The sequence below is a fragment of the Chelonoidis abingdonii genome, chromosome 2 (assembly GCF_003597395.2).
Source record: "Chelonoidis abingdonii isolate Lonesome George chromosome 2, CheloAbing_2.0, whole genome shotgun sequence".
Lineage (NCBI taxonomy): Eukaryota > Metazoa > Chordata > Testudines > Testudinidae > Chelonoidis > Chelonoidis abingdonii.
The window spans coordinates 299,859,677-299,884,857 of NC_133770.1; the positions used below are offsets into that span (position 1 = coordinate 299,859,677).

Genomic DNA, 25,181 nt, shown 5'->3' on the forward strand with positions numbered 1-25,181 from the left:
AGCTCTCGGTGGAGTTACAGCCTGTACAGTCCCACTGGCTTCCTTTGACCATAGTTGTAAGTAGGAGTGAGCACCAGTGGCCATAGTGATTGGTAGGGAGGGGGGATGAATGGAGCAATGGCATCGGCTGATCATTGGCTTCGCTCACCTGCTCTCCCAGTAGTAACTGATGCTATTGGCTGGGGAAAGGTGACTGATGAAGTGTTTTACTTATTATACATGATTTTGTCTGTTAGCTTTACATCTTTATGGGGTTTAAGAATCCCTCTCCTAGGAGCGTCCACATCTTGGTGGGTGCATTGGGTGCCCTGTTAATTCTGTAATGATTGATTTGCTGTTCACTGTATGTGAAGGATCTAAGTGGGTCAATGCAGGTAGTAACAATGACTTGTCTGGCTATTGTTTCTCAGTCCGAGGATCTTGGTGCCTGTACCCAGTTTGAGAGCAGCAGACAGAACAGAAATATGATGCCTAGTGCCAGCTGTGTCTTCCCTACCTTCACCCTACGAAAGCCCTCCTCGGAGACGGACATTGAGAACTGGGCCTCCAAGCACTTCAACAAGCACACCCAAGGGCTCTTCCGGAGGAAGGTCTCCATTGCCAACATGCTGGCCTGGAGCAGCGAGTCCATCAAGAAGCCCATGATCATGACCACCGACCGCAACGTCAAGAAGGAAGCCTGTGAGATATTTAAACTGATTCAGATGTACATGGGGGACCGGCGGGCCAAGGCGGATCAACTCAACGTGGCTTTGGAGATTGCCACCAAAGGCTGGAGCATGCAGGGTCTGAGGGACGAGCTATACATCCAGCTGTGCCGGCAGACCACTGAGAACTTCCGTTATGAGAGTCTGGCACAGGGCTGGGAGCTAATGGCTATTTGCCTGGCCTTCTTCCCGCCCACTCCCAAATTCCATTCCTACCTAGAAGGGTATATTTACCGGCACATGGATCCGGTGAATGACACCAAAGGTAAGAGAGAGACGCTGTCCCTAACGAACTTGCAACCCTTTTTCCTTTTGTACTGTGCGTTGTGTCCTCCCTGTGAGATGAGTGCAGCACTTGTAAATAACCGGCCAGCCAGAGAGGCTTAGTGAAAGCATCCGTAGGCTTTAGCACTGGCCTTTCATCCCTGGGACACTGTGAAATCCAGCATGAGATCCAGCATGAAATGAGCTCAGTAGCTTCAAATGACAAGTAATGGTTTCACCAAGCACCAGCTGGGCTCTTTTACACATGCACACACGCCACATGCACACACGTGTAACATGCAGATGTTTGGATCCCTATTCATCTCTGCTCAGGGCCCACAGAGTCCTGTGCTGATTCTCATCGTGTATTTGTTTTAAGGAGAAATGTAAGTAGCCAGACCTGCATTTTGCTTATCTCTAGTGATGAACACCTCATAGATTGCTGCTGTGTGATTTTTACTGATGTACGTGTCCTATAGATTCGTTAACGCTGGCAGGACACTCTGTCAGTAGAGGGTAGCCAGGGTATCTCAAGGGCCCATTTGATTATGGCAAAAAAAATGACTGTGTGAAGAAAAGGCTCCTCTGCACATTCGGAGTCAGATCTGCTGACTTCAGTAACAAAATTTGTTTTTTACTCCTGTTGGCCCTGCAGAGACAACCCACTGTGGGAAGGGAGCTGGATTCTCTCCTGGCTTCTGCATCATCGTCAGAATGATTAACTCCGTTCCAATAGCAGAATCTTATTATCAGTGATGATACAGAAGCTGGAGAAAAGCACCCAGCTTGACTCACACGTGAGGGGCAGGCTGTGGAGCTGGCCGTTGGAAAAACCAGTTTCTCATAAATTTAGTACGTTTCATCTGGAGTCCGTGGAATATCTCACAAGGCCATTTTTAAGGGTCTGTTTTCAGAGCTGAACTGTACTTCAAAAATTATAATTTCCTGTACAACCCCCCCCCCCACCCCCACTGAACAAATTACTATCCAGACACGCAAGCTTCACAATGCTAATCTCACTTTGGTTAGCACAGCATTAAACCTGAAGCTACATGCTGCTTGCTCAGGTTTGGAGCCATCAAAGCTATTAGGCCATTGACTTCACTGGGCGCAGGATTCAGGTCCTAAATGAGAATGATGCAGTGGGATTGGCAGCATTTTGTTCTGGTCACCCAATGGGTGTGCACAAACGTGTAGTCTGAGCCTGCTTTTTCATGGGAGCAAATCCTTACAGTGCTCTTGAACTGATGCAGTTTGCAGGGATGGGACGGTGTAAAGACGTCCATGTGCTCTTCACAGGAGTGAGGGAAAAGCTTGCACCACCCAGTCTGATTTTGTGCAGTGTCTGTCATGCCAACTATCTCCCAAAGTGCACATGCTTCGCGGTGGGAAATACACCAAGCCAGCTGCTCCTTGCTTTGCACTGCCTCACTACTGTGACATTGCTGTATACTTGCTTTAGGCAAGGCTGGAGAGGATCACTCAGGGGTAGGGGCTTACAGCTGAGCAGGGAAAAGGGCAGGACTGGAGAAAAGAGAGTACGGTTGGGGCACATTGATCCTGGACTGCGTTTTCAGCGCTCTGTGACCATTGGAACCCTGTGTAAGTTACCAGCCTGGATATTGCTCTGTCACTCAGTGTGTTGGGGGAAAGCCATGCACAAAGCAATGCCAGGATCAGGGGAGTGCGAAGGAGAGCATTTCACACCCCACCCTCTGACCTGGAGAGCCCGATGCAGGACACACAAGAGAGGGTTTCAGGTGAGGTTTGAACACAGAAAGAACAGTGATAAGATACAGGAGAAGGCCCACAGCCCAGGCCTAGCCAGGGCGCTGGGAGAAATCAGAGAAATGTTGCCATTAAATGAGCTAAGAAGTGGCTGCCACTCATGGAAGGTTTGTAAATGTCCCTAGATTAGGCAGAGGGCATTTTATACCGGATCTGGAAGTGAGTGGGGAGCAGTGGAGGCAAAAAAAACTAACTGGCTTCAAAACTGAGCTTGATAAGTTTACGGAGGGGATGGTATGATGGGACTACCTACAGTGGCGCAGGGCCCATCGGCAACTGCCAGTAGCAAAAATCCACAGCTGCTGGAGCTGGGACACTAGATGGGGAGGGCTCTGAGTTACTACACAGAATTCTTTCCCCAGGTGTCTGGCTGGCAGGTCGTGCCCACATGCTCAGGGTCTAACTGATTGCCATATTTGGGGTCAGGAAGGAATTTTCCCCTGGGGTCGGATTGGCAGAGACCCTGGCGGGGGGTTTCACCTTCTTCTGCAGCATGAGACACAGGTCACTTGCAGGTTTAAACTAGTGTAAATGGTGGATTCTCTGTAATTTGAAGTCTTCAAACCAGGATTTGAGGACTTCAGTAGCTCAGCTAGAGGTTAGGGGTCTATTACAGGAGTCTGTGGGTCTGTGGCTGCAATGTGCCAGTGGTCAGAGTAGATGATCATGCTGGTCCCTTCTGACATTAACGTCTTTGAGTCTGTGACTGGAATGGAGCTAAGGATGGGCTTCTCTTGTCTACACAGCAACTACACATCTGCAGCCAGCCCGTGGCAGCTGACTAGAGCTTGGGCTGTGGGACGGTTTCACTATCTGGACTTGGGCTGGAGCCTGGGCTCTAGGACCCAGTGAGGTGCGGGGGGAGGGGGGGTGTCGCAGAGCTTCGGCTCTAGTCTGAGTCCTGAAGTTTCCACAGCAATGAAACAGCTCTGCAGCCTGAGCCGAATCAACTGGCACGGGCCAGCCGTAGGTTCTTCTTTGCTGTGTAGACGTACCCTCTGTGCCTTTGAGCTGCAGTCTGCGTGTGCTGGCGTTCAGGCCATCGAGAGGGCGAGGAGAAAGTTAGACCTCAGCACATCTCATCCTTCTCTCCAGGCTCTGCTGGTGAGTTGGAAAGAGGAGCAGCTGCGTCTTTAGAAGCTGCCCCTCTGCAAGTTCTATTTCAGCTCTGACCCATTAAGAGTCATTTCCCGATAAATGTCATCTGCAATATGGCAACCCCTGAATCATCTGCTTTCCACCCCCTTGCTGTCCAGCACTGCAGTTAAAGCTGGTAATTGCTTACTCTAGACACTATTAATGTAAGGCTTTTATTTTCAGTCATGAAGCAGTAAACCATACATTAACTCCTGATCGGGGCAAGCCACAGCTAACGCTCTACCTGGCAACCATTCAGGAGAAAATTATTTTTTTAACGAGGTGTGAAAATGCATTAAACTGTTTCCTTTTCCTTTACCTTATAATAACTCACCAGGAGTCCCTGAGATGACAACACTACAAAATCAGAGAGAGCACAAAGGTGCCGACACCCTTCCTGGCAGGCTGGAGCTGCAGACAGTCATTAAAATAAGCCACATCCCAGCCTCAGGAGTGAAGAACCCTCTCTGTCCCTTCAGCTCCCATCCAGCATGCGCTGCCCCCGGGGACAAACATTGCTCTGCTTGTTTGACCTGGACTCTTGAACAAATGCCTTAAATCTGGCTTCATCAACACCATAATGTGCGGTTTGGTTGCTTCTCTTCACTACAGTTCTGCACTGGAGCCTACTGCCTGTTGTAGCCCCCGCTGGCAAATCAAACCAAGGCTGGAGAACAACCCTCTGTTTTCCCTGCACACTAGCACTTCGCTCATCTTGACAGCAGCTGCTTAAGGGTTTAGTGTGGCAGAAGCACAGATACCAACACACGTGTATACAAGTTTGTCAGTTGTACATAGCCTGGTTCCTCCTTCTCCGTGGCCTTCCCAAGTCACAGCTGTCCAGGCGCCCCATTCATCTCCTGATCTGGTTCAAAATCCTCCCTCCCCAACTTTTTAAAAAAGGCTCCACTTAGGGTAAACTGCAGTAATCAGCTCTGCTGGCAGCTCCCTGCTGGGACCCTGGCTGCTTCACAGACTCCCAGGCTCCTGGCAGACTGCCCCCCAGGCTCCCGGGCTGCCCCCCCACCGCTGGGAGCAGGGTCCAGCCGCCCAGGCTTCTCGCCCTGACTCCCAGCCAGGAGTGGGGGCCAACTGCTGAGCTCTCCAGGGAGTGGGGGGCAGCTGGGCTCTGGCTACCCAGCTTTCTTGTCAGTTTCATGGCTCCTGCCATTGACAAGACGGCCATCAGTCGTCGTAAGGGACACAGTATCTACAGGGACACTGCCTCACCCTAACTACACCCGCATAAGCCCTACCCCTCTCATGGAGATGGAGTGATGTCGGTGTCGTAGGACACTTACGTCAGCAGGAGCAAGGCTGTAGTGCCATAGATCGACATAAGCTGCCTTGTAGTGTAGAGCAGGCCTCAGTCCAAGCAACGTTACCATCCTAGTGTGTCTCTTCCTTCCAGATCCCGCTCAAAATCTGTTGTGCAAGTGCCTTCTCCTGTGTATCTCCTGCTGCCTAGAACTGCCTTTCTGTATCTCTCCATCCATTTCAAATCACAGCTGAAAACCTCTTTTGTCCTTGTCTCTCCCTCTTAGCTTCTCTCTGCCTTAAATTATGTACAGCAAGACCCCTTAAATCAAGCTGGAACATCACAACATGGGTCTTGTGTTCTCCAAAGGCTGCATATGTGAATTAAAGATCTATTGAATCTGTCTGATCTAGTGGCTTGTCTGGTCCCCATCATCATAAACAATATTTGAGCATCGCCTCCACATACTTAAAAGTAGATACAGCAATAACCGTTTCTCCCTTCTCAGCCTGTGGGAGAACTAGCTGCATTAACAGTTTAGCATTTGTGAGGAAGTGTGTATGTTGTGTTTGCTAAGAACTTAGTAATGGAAGATGAAATCTAAGAGATGAGGTTGTTTAGATTTAGTTCTAAGTGTGATGAGGCCTGTCATCTCAACTCATGTGGCATTGAATTCCACATCTAGATCTTACTCCTGGTAAAGTTTGGTCTCATGCAATCACAATCTATAAGTGTCTACACGAGAAGAAGGTTTCTGATAGTAAATGGCTCCTTAATCTTTGCATACAAAGTCACAAGATGCAGTGGCTGGAAGTTAAAGCTAGACAAACTCAGGCTGGAAATAAGGCAAACATTTTTAACAGAGACGGTAATTAACCACTGAAACAATTTACTGAGGGACGTGATAGTCTCCATCTCTTGGAGCCTCTAAATCAAGATTGGGTGTTTCTAAAAAGTATGCTCTAGTTCAATCATAAAATCTGGGCTTGATGCAGCAATCCCTGAGTGAGGTTCTGTGGCCTGTGCTATGCAGGAGGTCAGATTAGGTGATCCTAGTGGTTCCTTTTGGTCTGAACATCCATGAAACTCTGAGCCTGCCCCACAGGTTGACTGTTTCCTGGGTCCAGTGGAACATAATTATGGCGGAGGAGGGGAGGTGATCGCTCAGGTAGCTGGGGTCATTTCCACAGAGAATTTTGAATATCAGGACAGGGACCTTGTATTGGGCTGTATTCAGAAGAGAGCCAGTGCAGTGAGCAGAGCCCCACGGGGCTGTGTTCATGGCTCCAGGTGCTGCTATGACACAGGCTGATGCATTTTGTACTTCATGGAGCTTTTCCAGGGCACGAGATTCATTCTTATATCTTGCTTACGGTAAGCGAACCTGGCAGCCGTGCATGGCCAGCTCTGAGTCTGCTACAAGCCGGCATACACTTCTGGCAAGTTGCAGATGGAAACTGGGAGTCCTTTGCTGCCATGACTCTTCGGGCACCCAGTGAAGATGCCCAAAGACCAAAAGGCTACAGATTGATTTAATGTGCAGGGAGAGGCCCTGGACAGCGGAGAGGTTACAGGGAAGGCAAGTTCTTGAAAGTGCTTCTCTCTTCCTACCAATATCACTTGACCTTGCCTGGGTCTGACTGCTCTGTGCCCGCAGTGATGCTCTGAGTTGGACACACAAGCTGGGAGATGGTGCTGGCTACACTTGATGTAGGGGAGCAGCAGAGCTGGGTCTTGTCTGTGTCCTGTTGGGTCTTCAGCCCTTGTCAGCTCCCTAGAGATGCTGAATAATGTGGGCGTTCTTGGGTTTTGGAGATGGAGGAGCAGTTCTCCATAACAATCTCTTGGGTTTGCTTGGAGAGGAGGGGTTTGAGCCACTTTGGGGTATTTCTGGTCACCCCGGCAACCTCTCGAGGGCCGGACAGGAGTATCTGGTGATCAGTGGTATTAGGTGCAGCAGAAGGGTCCAGCAAGATGATGTGGATTAGACTTGTCGTCTCTTTGGGCACAAGGAGGCTATCCCCTAGAGCAGGGGTGGGCAAACTTTTTGGCTGGAGGGCCACATCGGGGTTGCAAAATGGTATGGAAGGCTGGGTAGGGAAAGCTGTGCCTCCCCAAACAGCCTGGCCCCTGCCCCCTATTGGCCCCTTCCCACTTCCTGCCCCCTGGCTGCCCCCCTCAGAACCCTGACCCATCCAACACACACACACACCCTGCTCCCTGTCCCCTGAACACCCCCTTCTGGGACCCCCTGCCCATGACCACCCCCGGGACTCCGCCCCCATCCAACCCCTTCTCCCTGTCCCCTAACTGCCCCCTCCTGGGACCCTGTGCCCCTAACCACCCTCCTGGGACCCTCCCCAGTCCCTTTCAGAATATGGCCCTGCGAACATGGGCAGAGGGCTCAGGAGGAGCAGGGGCAGCCACACAGCCGGAGAGAAGCGGCAGTTTCCCCTTCAAAGTGCCACTTCTCTCCGCCCAGTGCTCCTCCTGAGTCCTGTGGCCGTGTTCCCCATGCTCCTGCCACCCGCACTGCCTGCCTGCTCCCCTACCCCTGAGTGCAGCCCCTTCCCCCTTACAGGGGGTGCACCGGTGCTGAGCTGCCCAAGTGCCCGGCCCTGGGGTCCCCTGTTGTTGGGGGGGGCGTGCCAGGGCACCCTGTATTCACCCCTTAGCTGCGCCACCCGGCCGGATCCAGCCACGCTGCCCATGGTGAGCTGAGGCTGTGGGAGAGGGGCTGGGGGCTGAGGGACTAGGCAGAAGGGACCCACCGGCCGGATGTGGCCCGTGGGCTGCAGTTTGCCCACCTCTGCCCTAGAGCCACAAGTGCTGTCTGTCCTTCTGGTGGGTTGAAAGGGACTCAGGATAATGGCAGCTACCAGGTGGTGTTGGAGACTGGTTTTGAAGCTAGGTACTGGGAGTGGTTTGCGAGGCCTTGAAGACACGGGTAGCTGCCACCTGCTCCAGTTTTATACAGGTTAATTGTGGCCCTTGGGTCCCAGGCAAATTGCCAGAATAGGCCTCATTTAGGCAAAGCTTGGGCACCCTCTGTGTGGTCTCTGTATCTTGTGTTTGTATAGTGGGAGGTGAGTTGCTTTCCAGCTCTGCCTCTTCGGGCTGGCTTGCATGCAGCAGTGTAGCGGCTGGGCGGCTACCCCGCTCCTAAAATCGAAGGGGTTAAAAGCAGCCCTGGAGAGGGCTATGGCTGGGGACAGCTGACTGGGGAAGCAGCCGCAGCTGGGCCACGCCCCAATCAGACCCCAACTGGCTTGTATAACAGGCGAGGTGGGGATAGGGAGTGGGGGTTCCCTGGGGAGGGGAGACCCTGAGACTGAGGGGTGTACTGCTAGGGGGCAGCAGCCCAGATGACGAGGCACCGGAGTCCAGGGAGGGACACTGGCCTGCAGAGGGTGCTTTGGAGGCTGGTGAGCAAATTTCCAGGACACCAGCTGGAGGCGCTGCGCCAGCGAGTCTGCGCCTGCCACAAGCAGCTTGCATTTTATCGTTGGTTTCATCTTCAGTTCTGAGGCGGCACAGTTTAGTGCAGATGCCTGTTTTCGATGATGCAGAGTAGCCGTCCAACCGAGCCAGATAGGTCCCCATGCACCTCCGCAGCTTGGAACACTATTAAAGCTCAAACAGGCTTTCAAGTGGCTGTCTTCTGCCATCTCCCCCAGTGTTTGCCTGTGAACTGCCAACCTGCAAAGGGATATGATGGCAAAAAAGGCCCATGTAATTTTGTGACTGTACATGCAAAGACCTCAAGTCCTGGAGCAGGGATGGGCTAACCCCACTGTACCTGGCTGTGGGAGCCTGAACCAGTAATGCTGGGTTTCATTCTGGACATCTCATTGTTGGAAAGATATTGGCAAAGTGGAGGGAGCTCGGAGAAGAGCAACAAAAATGCTGCCTGGGTAGAAGGAGCTGGATTTAAAGGGCGAACAACGTGGAACTTCGCTGAGTGGTGACTAACGGAGGGGACCAGAATGGGCTCCAAATACTAGTGAGGCATAAGCACCAGGGAGGTGCTTGTATGTGGGGGCCAGGGATGTGGGGAGCAAAGATTAGAAGGGGGAAATGGGGGGATAATGTTTTGGGAAAACTAACTAACCACGAAGCTCATTGGTTCTGGGATCATCGTCCCAAAAAAGTAAAACTAGTGTCTCAAAGCCTTGGCAAGAACAACCCTACCCTGCTTCCCAGGATGGGACCAGGTGGCACCTAAGAGCAGGTGTCCTCCTTCCACTTCCCTGCGAGCGGGAGTCATGTGGGAAGCAGAGAGAGCAGGTGCTCAGACGCTGCAGTGATGAGGGCAGGATGGGGACCTGATCAGAATTGAGAGATCCGTGCAGAATGCCATGCAATGAGCTGTCCTGATAGGACGTGCGAAATAGCCGCCAGCATTACTTGGTGGTGGGGGTGCTAGTGATCGGGGTCCATGCTGAAACAGCTTGACTAGCGCTGCTAGCAGAGCTTCCTGGAGCCAGTTGCCAAACAGCTGGAATGCAGAGCATCTGAGGACAGAGCAGCTTGCCATGGGCAGAGACCATCACTGCGGCATTGCTCCTGCAAAGTTACAGCCTCTCTTTTTGCAGAGACAAACCCCTTCCCTTGTTTGCCTGTTCTCCTGGAGTTCACATGTGGGTGGCAGGCAGTGGAGCGCTGGGCTGGACACAGAGGGCTTCTTGTTCTCGTTAGATTCAGCTCCTTACCCAGACGAACCCATGGAGGGTAGGGTGAGATCATGTTCTCTGGCCTTGTGGCTGCTGCTTGTTGTGGTGGCACTTCTACGGCCTGGGTTTCTGCGTGGGTGAGAGCGTGTATGACAGGTGCTCTGTGCTGCTTCGCCCTGAGCACGGACAGGGAGAATAGCAGCCAGTATGCAAACTCCAGAATGAGTGAGTGCAGCCCCTCTCACCCCCTCCCTGAGAGCTGCAATGACGCCGACTCTTCGGGAAGTTACTGATAGAGAGGTCCAGTAACAAATCTGCATTGTACCCATTGAATCATCCTGCCAGCAACCTGCTGGCTTCCACTCACTGAGTCGCCAGAACTGTGTGTGCGCGTGTGTTCTCTGGTATCTGCAGGCCTCCCAAGCTTTCCCCAGTGAGAGCCATGTGGGCATTTGCTGGGGGCCCTATGGCTGCACCAGGGCACATCACAGCCACCCTTTTCTTTAATGCAGAGCTGTGGCTTGTGGATACTAAAAGTCCCAATATCCAGTGCTCCATTTTGATCCAAGATGGATCAGTACCTGCTGGGACCTGCTGTCTCTGGCAGCAGTGTCAGGCTGAACTGTAGATTTGACAGAGGGGCCATGCTGGTGTATCTTGGTTCCTCTGTCTCCCTTTGTTGTTTTAAATCCTATTTCAAACCCTCACCTGCTCTCTCCCCTTAATCCTGCTGCGGATGATTTGATGTATCTCTTCCTTTTCCTGAGTCTCACTGCAGTTCTGGCTCAGGGACTCCCAACTGGTGGCTGTGTGATTTTTATTGCTTTGCCCTTCTCTGCTGGACTCCCGTGCTTCATATCAACAGCACTAGATAAATTGCAGTGTCACGCTAGAGACCGACTGTCTTGCTGCTGATGTGACATTCCGAGCCCCTGTCAGCGTGACTGAAGGGAAGATAAGCGGATAAGCAATGACTTGTATATTGTACTGGCACCCTGGGAGGGGGCTTGTCTTCCTCCCCTCTGACTCTAGACTTCTGTCAGGTGTTTGCCTTGGTACCTCACAACATTTTGATTAGAAATCTAGAATGATATAAAATGAACATGGTGCACATAACATGGATTGAAAGCTGGCTAAACTGTTAGGTCTAAAATGAAATTGTAAACTGGGAATCCTCATCAAGCAGGTGTGTTTCTAGTTTCTAGTTAGGGGGAAGCTGTTCTGTCCATTAACTCCTTTGTGGCTCTTGCTGTGTAGAGTTTATACAACCCCCTCACCATGCCCCAATCCTGCAAGCCCAGCAGCTGCAGAGTTCCCCCTGACCCGAGCTCTCCAGGGCCTGGCCCCTGGGCTGTAAGCAGACTGAAAATGAAGGCAGTTTTTGATAGTCATCCCATCGCCCTGTCTCCCTTAGCCACCCTATGGCCAAGCTCACAGTACATAGGGAGTGATCAGAGCCTGGGACTAGGAGTGAAAAGACCCGTGTTCTGTTCCTGGCTCTGCACCTAACTTTATGTGCAAACGCAGTATAGTACTGTCCAGTAATATATCTAACAGGTGCTTCAAAAGGGCCAGTTTCTCAAAGCTAAAAACAACCATGAGCGAAATCGAATGGGAGCTAAGTAAAACCATAAAAATATGATGGACGCTGGAGTGCAATTTGAGAATGTTACTCGGCACCCAAACCCACAGTTCTGCACTCACTGAAAGTTTTGTTGGTTAGAACTCTTCTCCCCAAACGTCCTGGTTAACAGGGTCATGAAAGTAGCAAATAAAAAATTTTGAAATAGAAAAATGGAGAAGTTGATTGCAATGAAAACAAATTGGCATTTAGGAAATGCAGATAATTGATAAGACAAGCTAAAGGAATCAGTGAACAATCTGTGGCTAACAAGGTTAAGGACAATAAGAGGGAACTCTTTAAAAATATCAGGAACCAACAGCTACCTTCCATTAGCACAGCTCCACTACTAAATGATGATAGTAAAATCATCAATCAAGATGCTGAAAAGGCAGAAAATAATCAATAAATATTTCTGTATTTGAAAGGAAGCCAACTGACGTACTCATATCTTATATTGATAAGGAAATATTTTCTATTCTTTAAATAGGGAGGATATGAAACAGCAGCTATTAAACATTTTTAAATCAGCAGGACCAAGGTTATTAAGAGTTGGCTGACGAGCTCTCTGAACCACTAACATTGATTTTTAACAATTTTTGGTATACTGGAGACGTTCGAGAGGACTGAAAAAGCTAATACTGCTCCCTGGCAAAATCTTGAAAAGGCTGACGTGAGGCACAGTCAGTAAGGAATTAAGGAATGGTAGTGTAGTTAATGCCAACCAATATGGTTTTACAGAAAATAGATCATGTCAAACAAACTTGACACTTTTGGTTTGAGTACCAGTCTGATTAATAAAGGTATCTGTGTTGATGTAGCCTTCTGTAAGGCATTCAACTTAGTCCCATTTGACATTCTGATTTTATAAAAAGTAGCATTATATAAAATCAGTGTAGCCCATATTAAATGGACTGGGAACTGGCTAACAGAGATCTCAACTAGTAATTGTAATGAGAAATCATCATCCTATGGGGGTGATCTGTTCTTGGCCCACTACTATGCAATGTCTTCATCAATGACCTGAAAGAGAGTATAAAATCTTTGCTGATAAAGCTTGCAGGTGACACACAAATGTGTAAAGTGGAAAATAATGATGGGGATAGGTCAATTATACAGAGTGAGCTGGATCATTTGGCAAGGTGAGCTCATTTGAACATGAGTTTTATCACAAACAAATGCAAAGACGTAGGAAAAAGGGTTAGGTCATGCTTATAAGTGGGTTTTGCAGATTTCGTTTTTATTTATCATTTCAGCGGATAATATCAATGTTTTTATTTTTAAGCATTTTCCCATTTTTAATCTCTTCTAAATTTTCACAGTTGTGGGGAATTGTGGAGAGTTGGACAATAATTATTTAATGACAGTAGATTTTGAGATTCAAAAACTTAAAAGCTTTATTACCATTAAAAACATTAATTATCAAAATTGCATTAAAATATACAAAGTAAATATAGTTAAATAAAACTCTACGTTCTTAAACAGTATTTTTCTCATGCTGCCTATCTGTAAATTTCAGTTATCATCAATGGAAATATTTTTGTGTGTGTATGTATGGTGCCGTTGATGTTTAGTGATATTTACCTATAAAAATCTAATCCTCCCAAGTTTACTCCTAAGAGGGGAAACAGTATCCTGGAGTGATGTGACACTGGAAAGGATTTAGGAGAAAAGGTAGATAACCAGTTGAACATGAGATCCCAGTGTGAGGCTGTGGCTAAGAGGGCAAATGTAATCCATAGATTTAGAAGCAGGGTGATATTGAATAGGAATAGGGAGACGGTATTACCTCTATATATGGCATTAGTGAGACCATTACTGGAATAATGTGTCCAGTTCTGGAGTCCACACTACAGGAAAGATTTGAGATCTGGAAAATCTGCCTTATAGTGAAAGACTAAAGAAGCTCTGTCTAGTTAGTTAGTTTTTTCCAAGAGAAAAGAGTAAGAGATGACTTGATCATGGTCTAAAAATACCTACCTGGAGAAGAGATTTCTGACAGGAGATGGCTCTTTAATCTAGCAGAAAAAGCTTAATGAGAGCCAATGGTTGGAAGCTGAAGCTAGACAGATGTAGGCTAGAAATAAAAGCACAAATTTTTAACAGTGAAGGTGATTAACTATTGGAACAACTTCCTTGGGGGCCAGATGGATTCTCCGTCACTTGAAGTCTTTAAATCAAGACCAGATGGCTTTCTAAAAGTTGGGCTATCACTCAGAGTTACGGGCTCGAGGCAGACATTACTGGGTGAGGTTCTCTGGCCTGTGTTATGCAGGAGGTCAGACTAGATGATCTTAATACAGTCCCTTCCGGCCTTAAAATCTTTGTGTTTTCTCACCTGTAAAATGGAGGTAATGATATGGAGCTAGGTCACAGGGGAGCCAAGAGATGAAGAGTTTGCAGAGCATTTTGCTGGAAGGTACTATAGATACACCAAGTACTGTACTGTGCATAACACATTCTCGTAAAGCAGCCCCTTGGGCCTGTTGTTTGTTCTAGTTTCTCTTTCCTGACCTCCCTCCAATTTACAGGCACCTCTTTGGCACTGACATGCTATTCTGGTGCTAAATAGAGGATTCTGGGTGCTGAATCACTAGAACCAACAGATAAGGACTCTCCTCTCCCTTGCTTCCTGTCCTGACACCTCTGCGCAATACCAGAGAGACAGGCTTGGACCAGAAGGGGCAATATGTGATGTCTGTAACTATCCCCAAATTATTGTGTCTAAGCCTAGGGAGCATTTAATTGCTCTTTCACTAGAAATGTTCCTTGCCATCATGGTTGCAGCCATTAATTAAACAAGAACATTCCTGGAGTTAGAAAGCAGTAAATGGCTTTTGAAACTGATGGAAGGCTGAGCACAGCTGATAAATCTAAGACCTGATTTGCAAGCATCCTCTGACTCACTGTGGTTGTTACTGGAGTATGAGCAAAGAGACCTGGGCAGTTTTAACCTTCGCCATTGCCTCATTAAGCCATTAGTTATGGTGTCAGACACAGATATCCAGCGGGGTTGGGAGATGATCAGAAAGGGGAAAATGGGGTGATCCTCATAGCTCCAAACTTCCTCCCAGGGAGCAGAGCTAGGGTAGTATATGGAGCTGCAGTTCATCCTGCTCTGAGGAAAGAGGATTCAGAGGCCGTTCAGTGATTTGTAAAGTGCAGTTATTGCAACTTGAGGTGGATCAGCATTTTGACACTGTCTGCCGCTGGGATTGAGGAGATATGATTGCTCTCTCTAAATGTAACCCTTCTGCCCCTCTGAATTCCGTTTCAATAACACAAGGCATAACCGGCTCGAGCCCCCACCCAGTGACCTGGGACACTTACATACCATACCCTCCTGGGCGCCTCTAGGAGGCAATACTTCCCCTCTCGCAAGCACGGAGTCTGAGTGTAGCGAAATCTTTTTAATAAAGGAAGGAATCAATGGCATCCCATTGAGAAACACCACAAAACAGAGTTATAACACACAAACCATAACCACCCCCCCAAGTACATTTGGCAATGTCCTTTTCCCTTAGGGTCTTAAGTCCAATCACTCCAAAGTCCAACAACCCAAAAGTCTCTGGTCAATGCCACCCCAGAATTCAAGAGTCTATTTGTAGAGGTCCCTCCCCCCATCCTGGGTGAAAGGGGCACCTTACGTGGTCCAGGGCCAACTGCCCTGCCTCTCCGTGGGTTCTGCTTCCGCCTTCTCCACGAACTGCTCCGCCTTACCAGCTGCTCCACTCTGCTCCTCCGGCCGTCCTCACAAACTGCTCCGCTCCACCAGCTGCCTCGTGAGCTGCTCCAGTTGTCCCTGCAAACTGCTCGGCTCCGCTCGCTCTGTGGGCTGCTCCACACGCCCCACAGCTACTCCGCTCTGCCAGCTGCTCCACTCCACCAGCTGTCCCGTGGTCCACTCCAGCCATCCCCATAAACTGCTCCCACTCCGCCAGCTGCTCTGTTCCACAGTATAGCTTCAGGCTCCCCCACTAGTTAGCACAGTACTCAGTGCTCCAGCTCAGTAATTTCAGCTCTTTTGATTTCAACTCTTATGATTCAGCACATAGTAGGGAGCCCACTGTGCTAGTGCACCATTAGCCCAAAGTGAGTTCAGCTCAGCAACCTGTATCTAGAGTCTTAAGGGAATAAAAAAAAAAATCAACTCTGACATTCCACAGTGGAGAAGAGAAAGGGGGTGCAACTGGTGCTTCTGCTCCACAAGGAGCCTGCACCACCAGGCACAAATACCTGTCCCCAACCTCTCTCTATTCACAGGGTTTTGGAACCCATGTCCCTTGTCTAGCAAGTACCACCCAACTGAGGTTGAGTCATTTCTGTCACAAAGCAGTCCCACAGCTCGGCAGTCTGGGATGGGCAGGCGTGCCTATGCAAATATTTGAGATTTTGCATTCCAGACATTCTTTCCACACTTCCCATACTTCACCACCAGATGTCAGGGTACAGCTCATCCTGACTCTGCTTACATGAGGAATTATTTAAGCTCAGTAACAATGTGGACCCAAGAACAAATGGATATAAACTGGCCATCAGGAAAGTTTAGACTTGAAATTAGATGAAGGTTTTCAACCATCAGAGGAGTGAAGTTCTGGAGACAGCCTTCCAAGGGGAGCAGAGGGGGAAAAGACATATCTGGCTTCAAGACTAAGCTTGATAAGTTTATGGAGGGATGATGGTATGATGGGTAGGTGTCGGTGTTGGGCGGTGGGGGGTGGTGGTGTGGTGTGGTGGGTTTTGGATAGCTAATTTTGGCAATTAATTGATCTTTGATTATTAGCAAGGTAAATATGCCCAATGGTCTGTGATGGATGTTAGATGGGGTGGGAATCTGAGTTACTACAGAAAATTCTTTCCTGGGTGCTGGCTGGTGAGTCTTGGCCCACATGTTCAGGGTTTAACTGATCGCCATATTTGGGGTCGGGAAGGAATTTTCCTCCAGGGCAGATTGGCAGAGGCCCTGTGGGTTTTTCACCTTCCCCTGCAGCGTGGGGCATGGGTCATTTGCTGGAGGATTCTCTGCACCTTGAGGTCTTTAAACCATGATTTGAGGACTGCAATAACTCAGCCAGAGGTTAGGGGTTTGTTACAGGAGTGGGTGGGTGAGATTATGTGGCCTGCGTTGTGCACGAGGTCAGACTAGACAATCATAATGGTCCCTTCTGACGTTAAAGTCTGTGAGTCTATGAAAAGAGGCAGAGGCAAAAAGAGGAGCAGGCAAAAGTTCAGGCCCACACACAGGTTGGGTGAGTCCATCTAGGCAGGTATCCTGTCTGCTGCAGGGAGCAGTACTCAGTACCATACATTTGGGAGTGGGAAGGATCCTCATCCCTGAGCATGCGATTTAATTACCAGTAGCTTCGACATAGATACACTTGGACGCCTTAGAAATACATCCCCATGCTACCTGAGTACAGTTTGCAATATTTAATTAAGAGAAAATTCTCCCTAAGCTGGGCCCCTTCTTTGTTGGAGGAGATTGTATGTGAGCTAGAGATTATTTTATAGGATGCGTCTACATAGCAGCTGGGAAGCTGTAATTCCCAGCCCGGGAAGACTTAACACACTAAAAATAGCAGTGTGGCTGTGGCTGCGGCTGCATTGTCAATGACTCGCTGGCCACCCTAGGATCTCCGATGGGACTGTGCTTGTGTGGCTAGACCCAACCACCATGGCCCCACTGCTATTTTTAGCACACTCGTCTGAGCAGCGCTAGTGTGTGTACGTCTACGGGAGTTGGGAATTACATCTCCAGCTGCAGTACAGAAATCACCTTAGAGGGCTCTATATTAAGAAGAAGAGCAGCTGCAATTACAAATGTGAGAATAAAATATCACAAGTTCCATCAAATCTCATGGCTTTGAGGCATGAGCTTATGGTCAGCTGGGGACAGGAAGAAATACTTCCACCATGGGACTGTATTGTGCAGTTGGCCAGGTGCCCTGTGGGGAGGGAGGAGGAAACCCACCCTGTTTTGAAGAACTTGGTATAAGCCATTGCTCTGAAGGCAGCACACTGAACTAGGTGCCCTAATCCAGTCCAGCTGCTCCTTATTTAATAATGTGATCAGGGCTGGATTTAGGGGCAGGCAACCCAGGTAGCCTCCTGGCTGCTGGGCTTGGGGGGTGCCAGGGAGCTGTTTTTGTTGTTAGTGACAAAAGGGAAAATAGGAAGTTTGAAGTAAAATGTTTCAGGTATTCTGAATGTGGCTTCATTTTTCACTAGCCTCCTAGAATATTCTGGACCTTTCTAGAATCTTGTGGAACCTTCCAGCTTTTCTGAGCACTACATTTAACTTGAACCTCCTAGAATGTTGTCAGTCAGGCCCTCTTGGGTATATAAGGAGTAGGACGTTACCTGTCAGTCAGTTAGACATAAGAACAAGGTGAAGTGAGAGCCCAGCTATAATATTGTGAATCTTGTTTTACTGATAATACATTTCAGTTATTCTTAAAATTTAAAAGTTTCTATACGCATAGAGGGGGAAAAATTATTTGCTTATATTGGCATGAATAAATACAGATTTACAGATCTTAGCATGCAAATTTATTGTGATAGATAGTATATAATATATAGTGATATATATTTAGGTATATACTTGAAATACCGGCACGATGGTTCACTTTTTGACCTCCGTTGCCTGAATGCAAAGACTAAGACAGTGCAGAAACTCCTTCATGAGCCACTCTTTGCCAACAGCTGTGCCCTCATGGCTCACACTGAAAATGATCTTCAGCATATGGTCAACAAGTTTGCTGAGGCCTCACAACTCTTCGGACTATCAGCCTCGGAAAGACAGAAGTTCTCCATCAACCTGTACCTGGATCAAATGCTTCTGTCCCAAGTATCTCCATTGACGGCACTCATCTGAAAGTAGTGGAGAACTTTAAATACCTGGGTAGTGTCATATCCAGTGATGGATCACTGGATAATGAGATCAACGCAGGAATATCCAAAGCAAGCCAGGCACTTGGCTGTCTGCGTGTCAAAGTTTTAAACCACCGCAACATCTGGATGTCAACAAAACTGCTTGTGTACAGAGCTATTGTTCTCACATCTCTTTTGTACGGGTGCAAAACGTGGACACTGTATATAGGTGTCACATCAAGCAGCTTGAAGCATTCCACATACGCTGCCTCCGCAACATCATGAAGATCTTCTGGCAAGACAAAGTGCCCAATCTTGAGGTCCTCAAGAGAGCCCAGATGACAAGCATCGAAATGATGATCATGAAGTCACAGCTACGTTGGACCAGTCATGTCAGCCGCATGGATGCCAACAGAATCCCCCGCCAGCTTCTGTATGGTGAGCTCTCCCAGGGCGTCTGGCATATAGGTCGTCCACGGAAACATTACAAGGATACCATCAAAGCCAATCTGCAGTACAGCAGTATCAAACCAAGGGATCTTGAGGACGCCGCCAGCGACAGAACACAGTGGCGTGCAACAGTTAGAAATACCTGCATCGCCTTTGAGGAAGACACTGCCGGCGTCTACAAGAGGCACGCGAACGACGTCACAGAGCATCAGCAGCGCACAATCCACTGACCGCGAACTTCCCATGCACCATCTGCAGCAAAATGTGCCCCTCTAGAATTGGCTTGTGCAGTCAGCAGAGGGCACACCATGAGACCAACGATAGATGATCTGCACAGATTTGTCATCATCGGATCGATGGACTACCAAGAGATATATAGTGATAGGTCATGCATGCAAATTGCGCATCAAAGTTGCGAAATGGACTACAAATGCAATAAAAATAAGGTATTCAAAACCTTAGCAAATGGAGAGAGGCGCCATTTGGTCTAGGGCCGGCCCTGAGTGAGGCTGATATTAATAGGAGACATAAGACTAATTGGCTTCTTCATACTTTTAAGCTGCAGGGTGTTCCCCAGAAACTGGCTACCCACAGCTAAAAACTGTGGACTGAAATGCATGCTATGAGGAGCAGAACATGGCAAACACCAGGGAATTTAATAGGCAGTGCTCATGTTTGAACTGAAGGGGTTTGCTTAAATAGGAGGAATCAAAATTTCATGATAGAAGCTAGATTGGCATGTTAGCCAGGAGCCCAGGGACCAGAGCCATGTTCTTGACATCACGTGGCTCTTTGAAACAGAGCTGAGGCCTGTGGAGACGCAGCCCTTGGCTGCAGACAAACGAGAGCAGAACCTCAAAGATACGGACACCAGAGTTACGGACTGACCGGTCAACTGGATACCATGAAGCCAGAAGTAACAAATCAGGCAGCAGCAGAGACTCCCCCACCCCTCCAAAAAAGTGCAAATACTGTCCTGTGCTTGTATTGCATCTTAAAGGTAGGCACCTCTGGGCTGCCTGTCCCCACCCCCACGCACAGGGCAGCCACTTACAGCAAGATGCTGGGGCTGCCAGCCCACGGCAGTCGGAGCCAGCCAGCAGAGCAGGAGCAGTGCCGGGGTCTGCGCTGCTTTCACCCCACCCCTTCCCCTCCACCCCACCAGGAGGGGGATGTGCTGTTTTTACTTCTCCCTTCTCTGGGAGGAGGACATGCTATTTTCACACACACACCCCTACCAGGAGGGGGACAAGCTTGCAAGCTCATGCTGGGGCTGAGTAGGGAGCTCAACTGCTGCTGAAGCCCGGCCTAGAGTGTCAGATGCTGGAACTTCCAGTCCCGAGGTGTGCGTAACTCTGAGGTTCTGCTGCATACTGCTAGTTCAGTGCATGTGATCCTGGCTCCAGAGACTGACAGCCTGCTGCTTACTGCCCACTGGGGGAGTTGCTCCTTCAGTTTAAGCAGGTAGGATATTGTGCTTTGGTGTTGCAAGTCCCAGATTCAGTCTCCACTGACGATCCCATTGTCTACATGTATGAGGCCTCAGTTCACTACCCAAAGCTCAGTCACACACACTGCTTGGCTCGTGATGGAGCATTGCATGTCTGTGCAGGCTGCAGTCCCTCATGAACCATGACATGGCCAAGGGCTGCATTGTGGCACTCGGCTGCATTCAACCTCTACGTGCACTGCTGCCTGGCCTTCCCTGGCTGAAACGGCAGTAGTGTGTGGCAGGTTCTTCCCCAGTGCTCCATGCATCGTGGACCCCTCCCCTCCTCTGCAGGGCTGTGCTGAGCAAGAGCCTTTGAAGAGGCTACTAGTTTGTGTTCTCAGGGCAGGCTCTAGATGAGCCAAGTTCCAGCATGCACGTTTGTATACCCCCTAGTGTCTGCTCCTCCTCCAGGGAGTGCACTGGACCACGCTTCCCTGGCATAGGGCTTGCGAGGGATGGAGAGCAACGTGTCACTGGCATGTCATACTTTGCAGACAGGGAAGCTGAGGCAAAGAAGCAAAGTCAGTTGCCTGAGCCCATGCAGTGAGTTAGTGGCAGAACCGGGTCTGAGCTCAGGAGTTGCCGGCTCCCAGTTCTGGGCAGAGACCATTAGACCCAGCTGCCTCTGTCACCAGCTTCAGCAACAGCCCATGACCTGCTGGGCAAATGCCAGGCCACTGCCCCTGAAACCTCTTTCCAGCACAGGAGTTGACTAGCCATGTCATTGGGCCAGTCCAGGTGCTGCTCCCCCAGTGAGCCTTGTGTCAGTGGGCCTGGTTATCATTAGGGCATCTGAGGTTTGGCTTTAACTGGGGAAATAAATGGGTATTTATCCAATAAACAGTGGAAAAACACCAGCAATGGTTATTTGTATCTACACGCTTGTCTATACCGAGTGGTAAGACTATGGAGGGTGATTTCTAAAGCGCACTAACGTGTTGCATATTAGTTGGTCCCTGTAGACCCTGTTGGTGAACACAAAACGTTCCTTAGAGCGCTTGGAACGTTACAAAGAGATTACTCATTACAGTATGTACAAAGGGGGAGCCCCCCAAACCCCAGATCTTTGGACATCTGCGCAAAACTCAAAATCTGCTAAAAATTAACCTGAAAAAATTAAATGAATAAACTCCGGAAAACAGCAGCCCTAGTGCTAAGGGTGCACTGTCAGTGATTCTCAGGCGAAGGCAGACGTATGGCCCTGTTGCTGATCCCATGGTACCTTCTTGGAGCAGAGCCTGTCCATCGGGCTACAGCTGTGAGCCATCATGGAGGCAGTGACTGGGATAGTGGGGGACAGAAGTGCCAGCTCCTGAGAGCCAGAGTACAGTTCGTTATCAGCCTAGATCTGCACCCATTGGTGCAGCATGGTATCTGATCCCAGGGCACAAAGGCCCGTGGCTGCATGCCCACCCCAGAGCCCAGCCTGCTGGCTGATTGACACAGTGGCATGGATCGCAGCCCCACAGAGGATGCGTGTTCTGCTGACGCAGTTGGAGGTGAGATGCTACAGTTACAGCCTTGTGTGCAGGGGAGAGATGGGATTGGGAGTGGAGCGAAAACAGGTAGATTGTAGCCCTAGAGCAAAGGGAATTGGTGAGATGGGAGAAGCTTGAGACTTTGTCTAGGATCAACCTTCAACTTGCAGATAGGCCTGGCTAGAGCCCCTGCGCAGATCAGGGGGGCACTCTTTACCCTCCGTCTCTCCCCTGGCTCTAGCACTATGGATAGCGCCACATGTAAGCTAAATAACCCCGGGCTAGTCTGGAGGAAGGATGGTGTTGTGGTTAAGACACAAGCCCAGGTGTCAGGACTTCTGAGTTCTGTTCGCCGCTCTGTCCCTGACCTGAATTGTGGTTCAGCGTACAGCCCTGCCTCTCCCAGTCCCTCGCTTTCCAGTCCAGGGGAGCCGAGAGGCTCAGTTTGTTAATGGACTGAGGACTTGAGAAGCTCAGGCAGAAGGTGTTACAGGCAACCACTGTGTCACTGCCTTCCCTGGATTCTGCCAGGCTCCCTGCTTCTGTAAAATTCTAGGCCCCAAGCGTCTTCCCCCTCCTTGTTCATGCTGCTACGTGGTTGGTGCCTGCTTCACTTGACACACAACCCGTGTCTGGCTTAGCCACATACCTGAGCAGAACATGAGATCTGTGCCTTGTCCATCATCCAGCTCCAAGAAGACTCAGCAGGTTGCTGTGCATCCTGACCAGGTCAGTGAGCGTGCCGAAGTATAGTGCAGGCCAGTGCGTGGCCGTACTTCTCTCGTGTTTTCTAGGCCCAAACTTGAGGTGCCAATGATTTCACACTGGATCCAGAAATGGAGGTCCAAGTCAGTGTCCTAGCAGTTTGTGCTACTGCAGGCAGGGCACGGTGCCGCTGGCTGTGGGGACCCATTGGTCGCTCCACAGCCAGCGGGGGTGTTAGTGGTTTGAACTCTGTAATTCAGTAAAGATGGCAAGGCACACAGATACTGCAGGAGTGGGGGGCCAGAGATAGATGGGCTGAATTGGACAAGGTGCCCATCACCACCACGTAAAGGCAGCTGCTTATTGAGAACTCCAGGGGAGTAATACAGGAATGCCCATTTCTGTGTATTTAGTCAGCAAGGAGAGGCTGTCCTGCTACCTCTGATGGAGCTGCTAGCAGTTGGCACCCAGGCAGGTTCAGTGAGAACCATCCCTGCTCACCAGCTGTGCAAGGGATCCCTCAGCTTGTCCCCCATGGGAGCCTGTAGTTCCTCTTCCTCTCCCCACTGCTGTCTTAGGAGTTCCACCAGCCTGAGCTGATTTCCTGCAGCGCTGGGAATGAGATGCTCACAAGGCTGCAGTCGAGCAGGCAGCCTCTTGCGGTGCCGCGTCAGCCACGGGACTGTGGTGAAACATAGCAGCTTAAGCCTGGACCCTGGGCTGGCGAGGAGTTAGACATTGAAGTGAAGCATGGCTGCTCAGCTGCTGAACGTGGGTTCTGGTGGGCACCACCACCCAGCCAAGCCTTACCCCTCATTTTCCCCTTGCCAAAGCAGGCAAGGGCTGCAGTGGGATTTCTGGGCTCATGGGCTGCCCCCACCATATGACCAAGGGCAGAATATTTCCTTCTCTTCTCTGTATCCAGGAGCCACCATCCTCTGCTGGAGGCTGTTCGGCAGGTACATAGCACTTTCCACCTTCACTGAGCAGTAGGCCTCTTCCCATCACGTCATGTCCGTTCCCCTGCCCGTACGGGGCATGCTCTCCCATGGGCTAGGCTAGAGGTTTCTCTAGGTTTAATTAAAAGTGAAGGAATGCCCTTGCCTGGGAAGATGATTTCAGAATCTGATCCACCTCAAGGCTGGGAGAGTTCTTCATATTCAACCTTTCTCTGTTTGCTTCATTACTCCTCACTATGACCCCTCTTTCTGGCATATTACCCTTGCTCAGCCGCACTGTGGACTTAGCTCTTCTAATCTCTCCTTATGAATCAGTCCCTCCAGCCCCCTGATCGCTTTCCTTGTTCCCTGACTTTCTTCTGATTTGTCAATGCTGTTCAAAGGCCTTTGCTACGAGTTACCCTCGCAAGCCCTTTGGTAGCTGGTCAGTATCATTATCCCCATTTTTCAGATGGGGAAACTAACGCTCAGAGAGAGGAAGGAACTTGGCCAAAGCCAGAGGGAATTGACATCAGAGCCTGGGTTGGAACACAGGAGTTCCTGCCTCCCTGCTCTGTGCTCACAGCGTTAGATGAAGCTGCCTCTCTCAGTGCCGCCTCCCCTGCACCCAACTTGAGCAACAATCTCAGCCTGTTGTTCAAGAGTCCTGAGTCACGTCTCTGACACAGAGACTGGCTGGCCCCAGTGATTTTCAAAGAGTCTCTTGTCCTTGTGAGATTTGCGTCACTGGGCCGTGGTCCCAGCAAAGCTCCGCTGCTGCTGAGGTGTGGTTCTTGTGCTCCTGCCCCCAATCTGCTCTGAGCAGGACATGGTGGTGGGGATGGAGCGCAAATAGCCTCAGGAAAGTGAAAATAGCCTCCCAAGCATAGACTGCCCCCCTTGCTGTACAAAGAGCTCTGTCAGCTGACTTCAGGGACACAAATCCATGTCCACTGCTCTCCACAGAGCCAGCCCAGCTCTGAGAGGGAGACCGGAGTCTGTCCCAGCTCATGCGCCACCAGACGATTTTTTAGCTACAGGAATCAACTGTGCATTGGACCATCCATCCCTGAGGAATGCCAGTGGGATTGGTCACATATGGCAATTTAGTTTGGAGGCAATGGGTTCTGCAGGTGTAGCTCAGAGCAGCCTTTGGCCCATAAAGTGTTTATTACCACGGATGATGCATGAGCTGAAACGAACCCAGTTTGCTCTCAGACCCAACAGGCTGTGTGCAGCCATAGCGCAAGGGATGATAAACCCCCCAGTTCAACGTGGACACTTTTAACCTATATAATAAGGTTAGGCCTAGACATGTGGCAGCAGGGGTGTGCTGCCATGTTCCCTGGATGCACGAAGGCTCGGGTGGCATGGGCTCGGTGGATCTATTCTCCTGGACACATTGTGGGTGGGGATTTAAAGGCCTCGTGGCACATGCAGGAATGGGTCTCTCATGGTGAATCTCCACGTTACTAAGTGTGCCGTGCATAGTGCTAACACTATATATTGGTGAGTACACAGTACCACAGGAATCAGAATCAGCCACAAGACCTTCATGTGTGTGTCTCTGAGGCTGTTCTCCACTTTAAAATTGTAACTTTTATATACTGTGATGGGGCAAGGCCAGATGGCTACAGTAAAGTACTGAGAAACAGGTATGTTAGCCCCAGCTAAACAAATCCCTAGTACCCTGGTAACCAAATGGCAGTTGCTCCAGGTTAATCAAGGCACCTGGAGCCAATTAAGACCTTTCTAGAAGGCAGAGATAGCTACTTTAATTAGAACACCTGCAGCCAATCA

The 25,181-nt window shown here is 49.6% G+C and overlaps 1 protein-coding gene across 2 annotated transcripts in view; it reads left to right on the plus strand.

Moving 5' to 3' along the window:
• ARHGAP39 (Rho GTPase activating protein 39) overlaps positions 1-25,181 on the plus strand; it is a 277,564-nt gene that overhangs the window by 154,207 nt on the left and 98,176 nt on the right. For both annotated transcript variants that reach the window (XM_032790990.2, XM_032790991.2), the window contains exon 4: positions 411-972. In XM_032790990.2, coding sequence (XP_032646881.1) covers positions 411-972 — 562 coding nt within the window. The remainder of the gene's footprint in view (positions 1-410; positions 973-25,181) is intronic.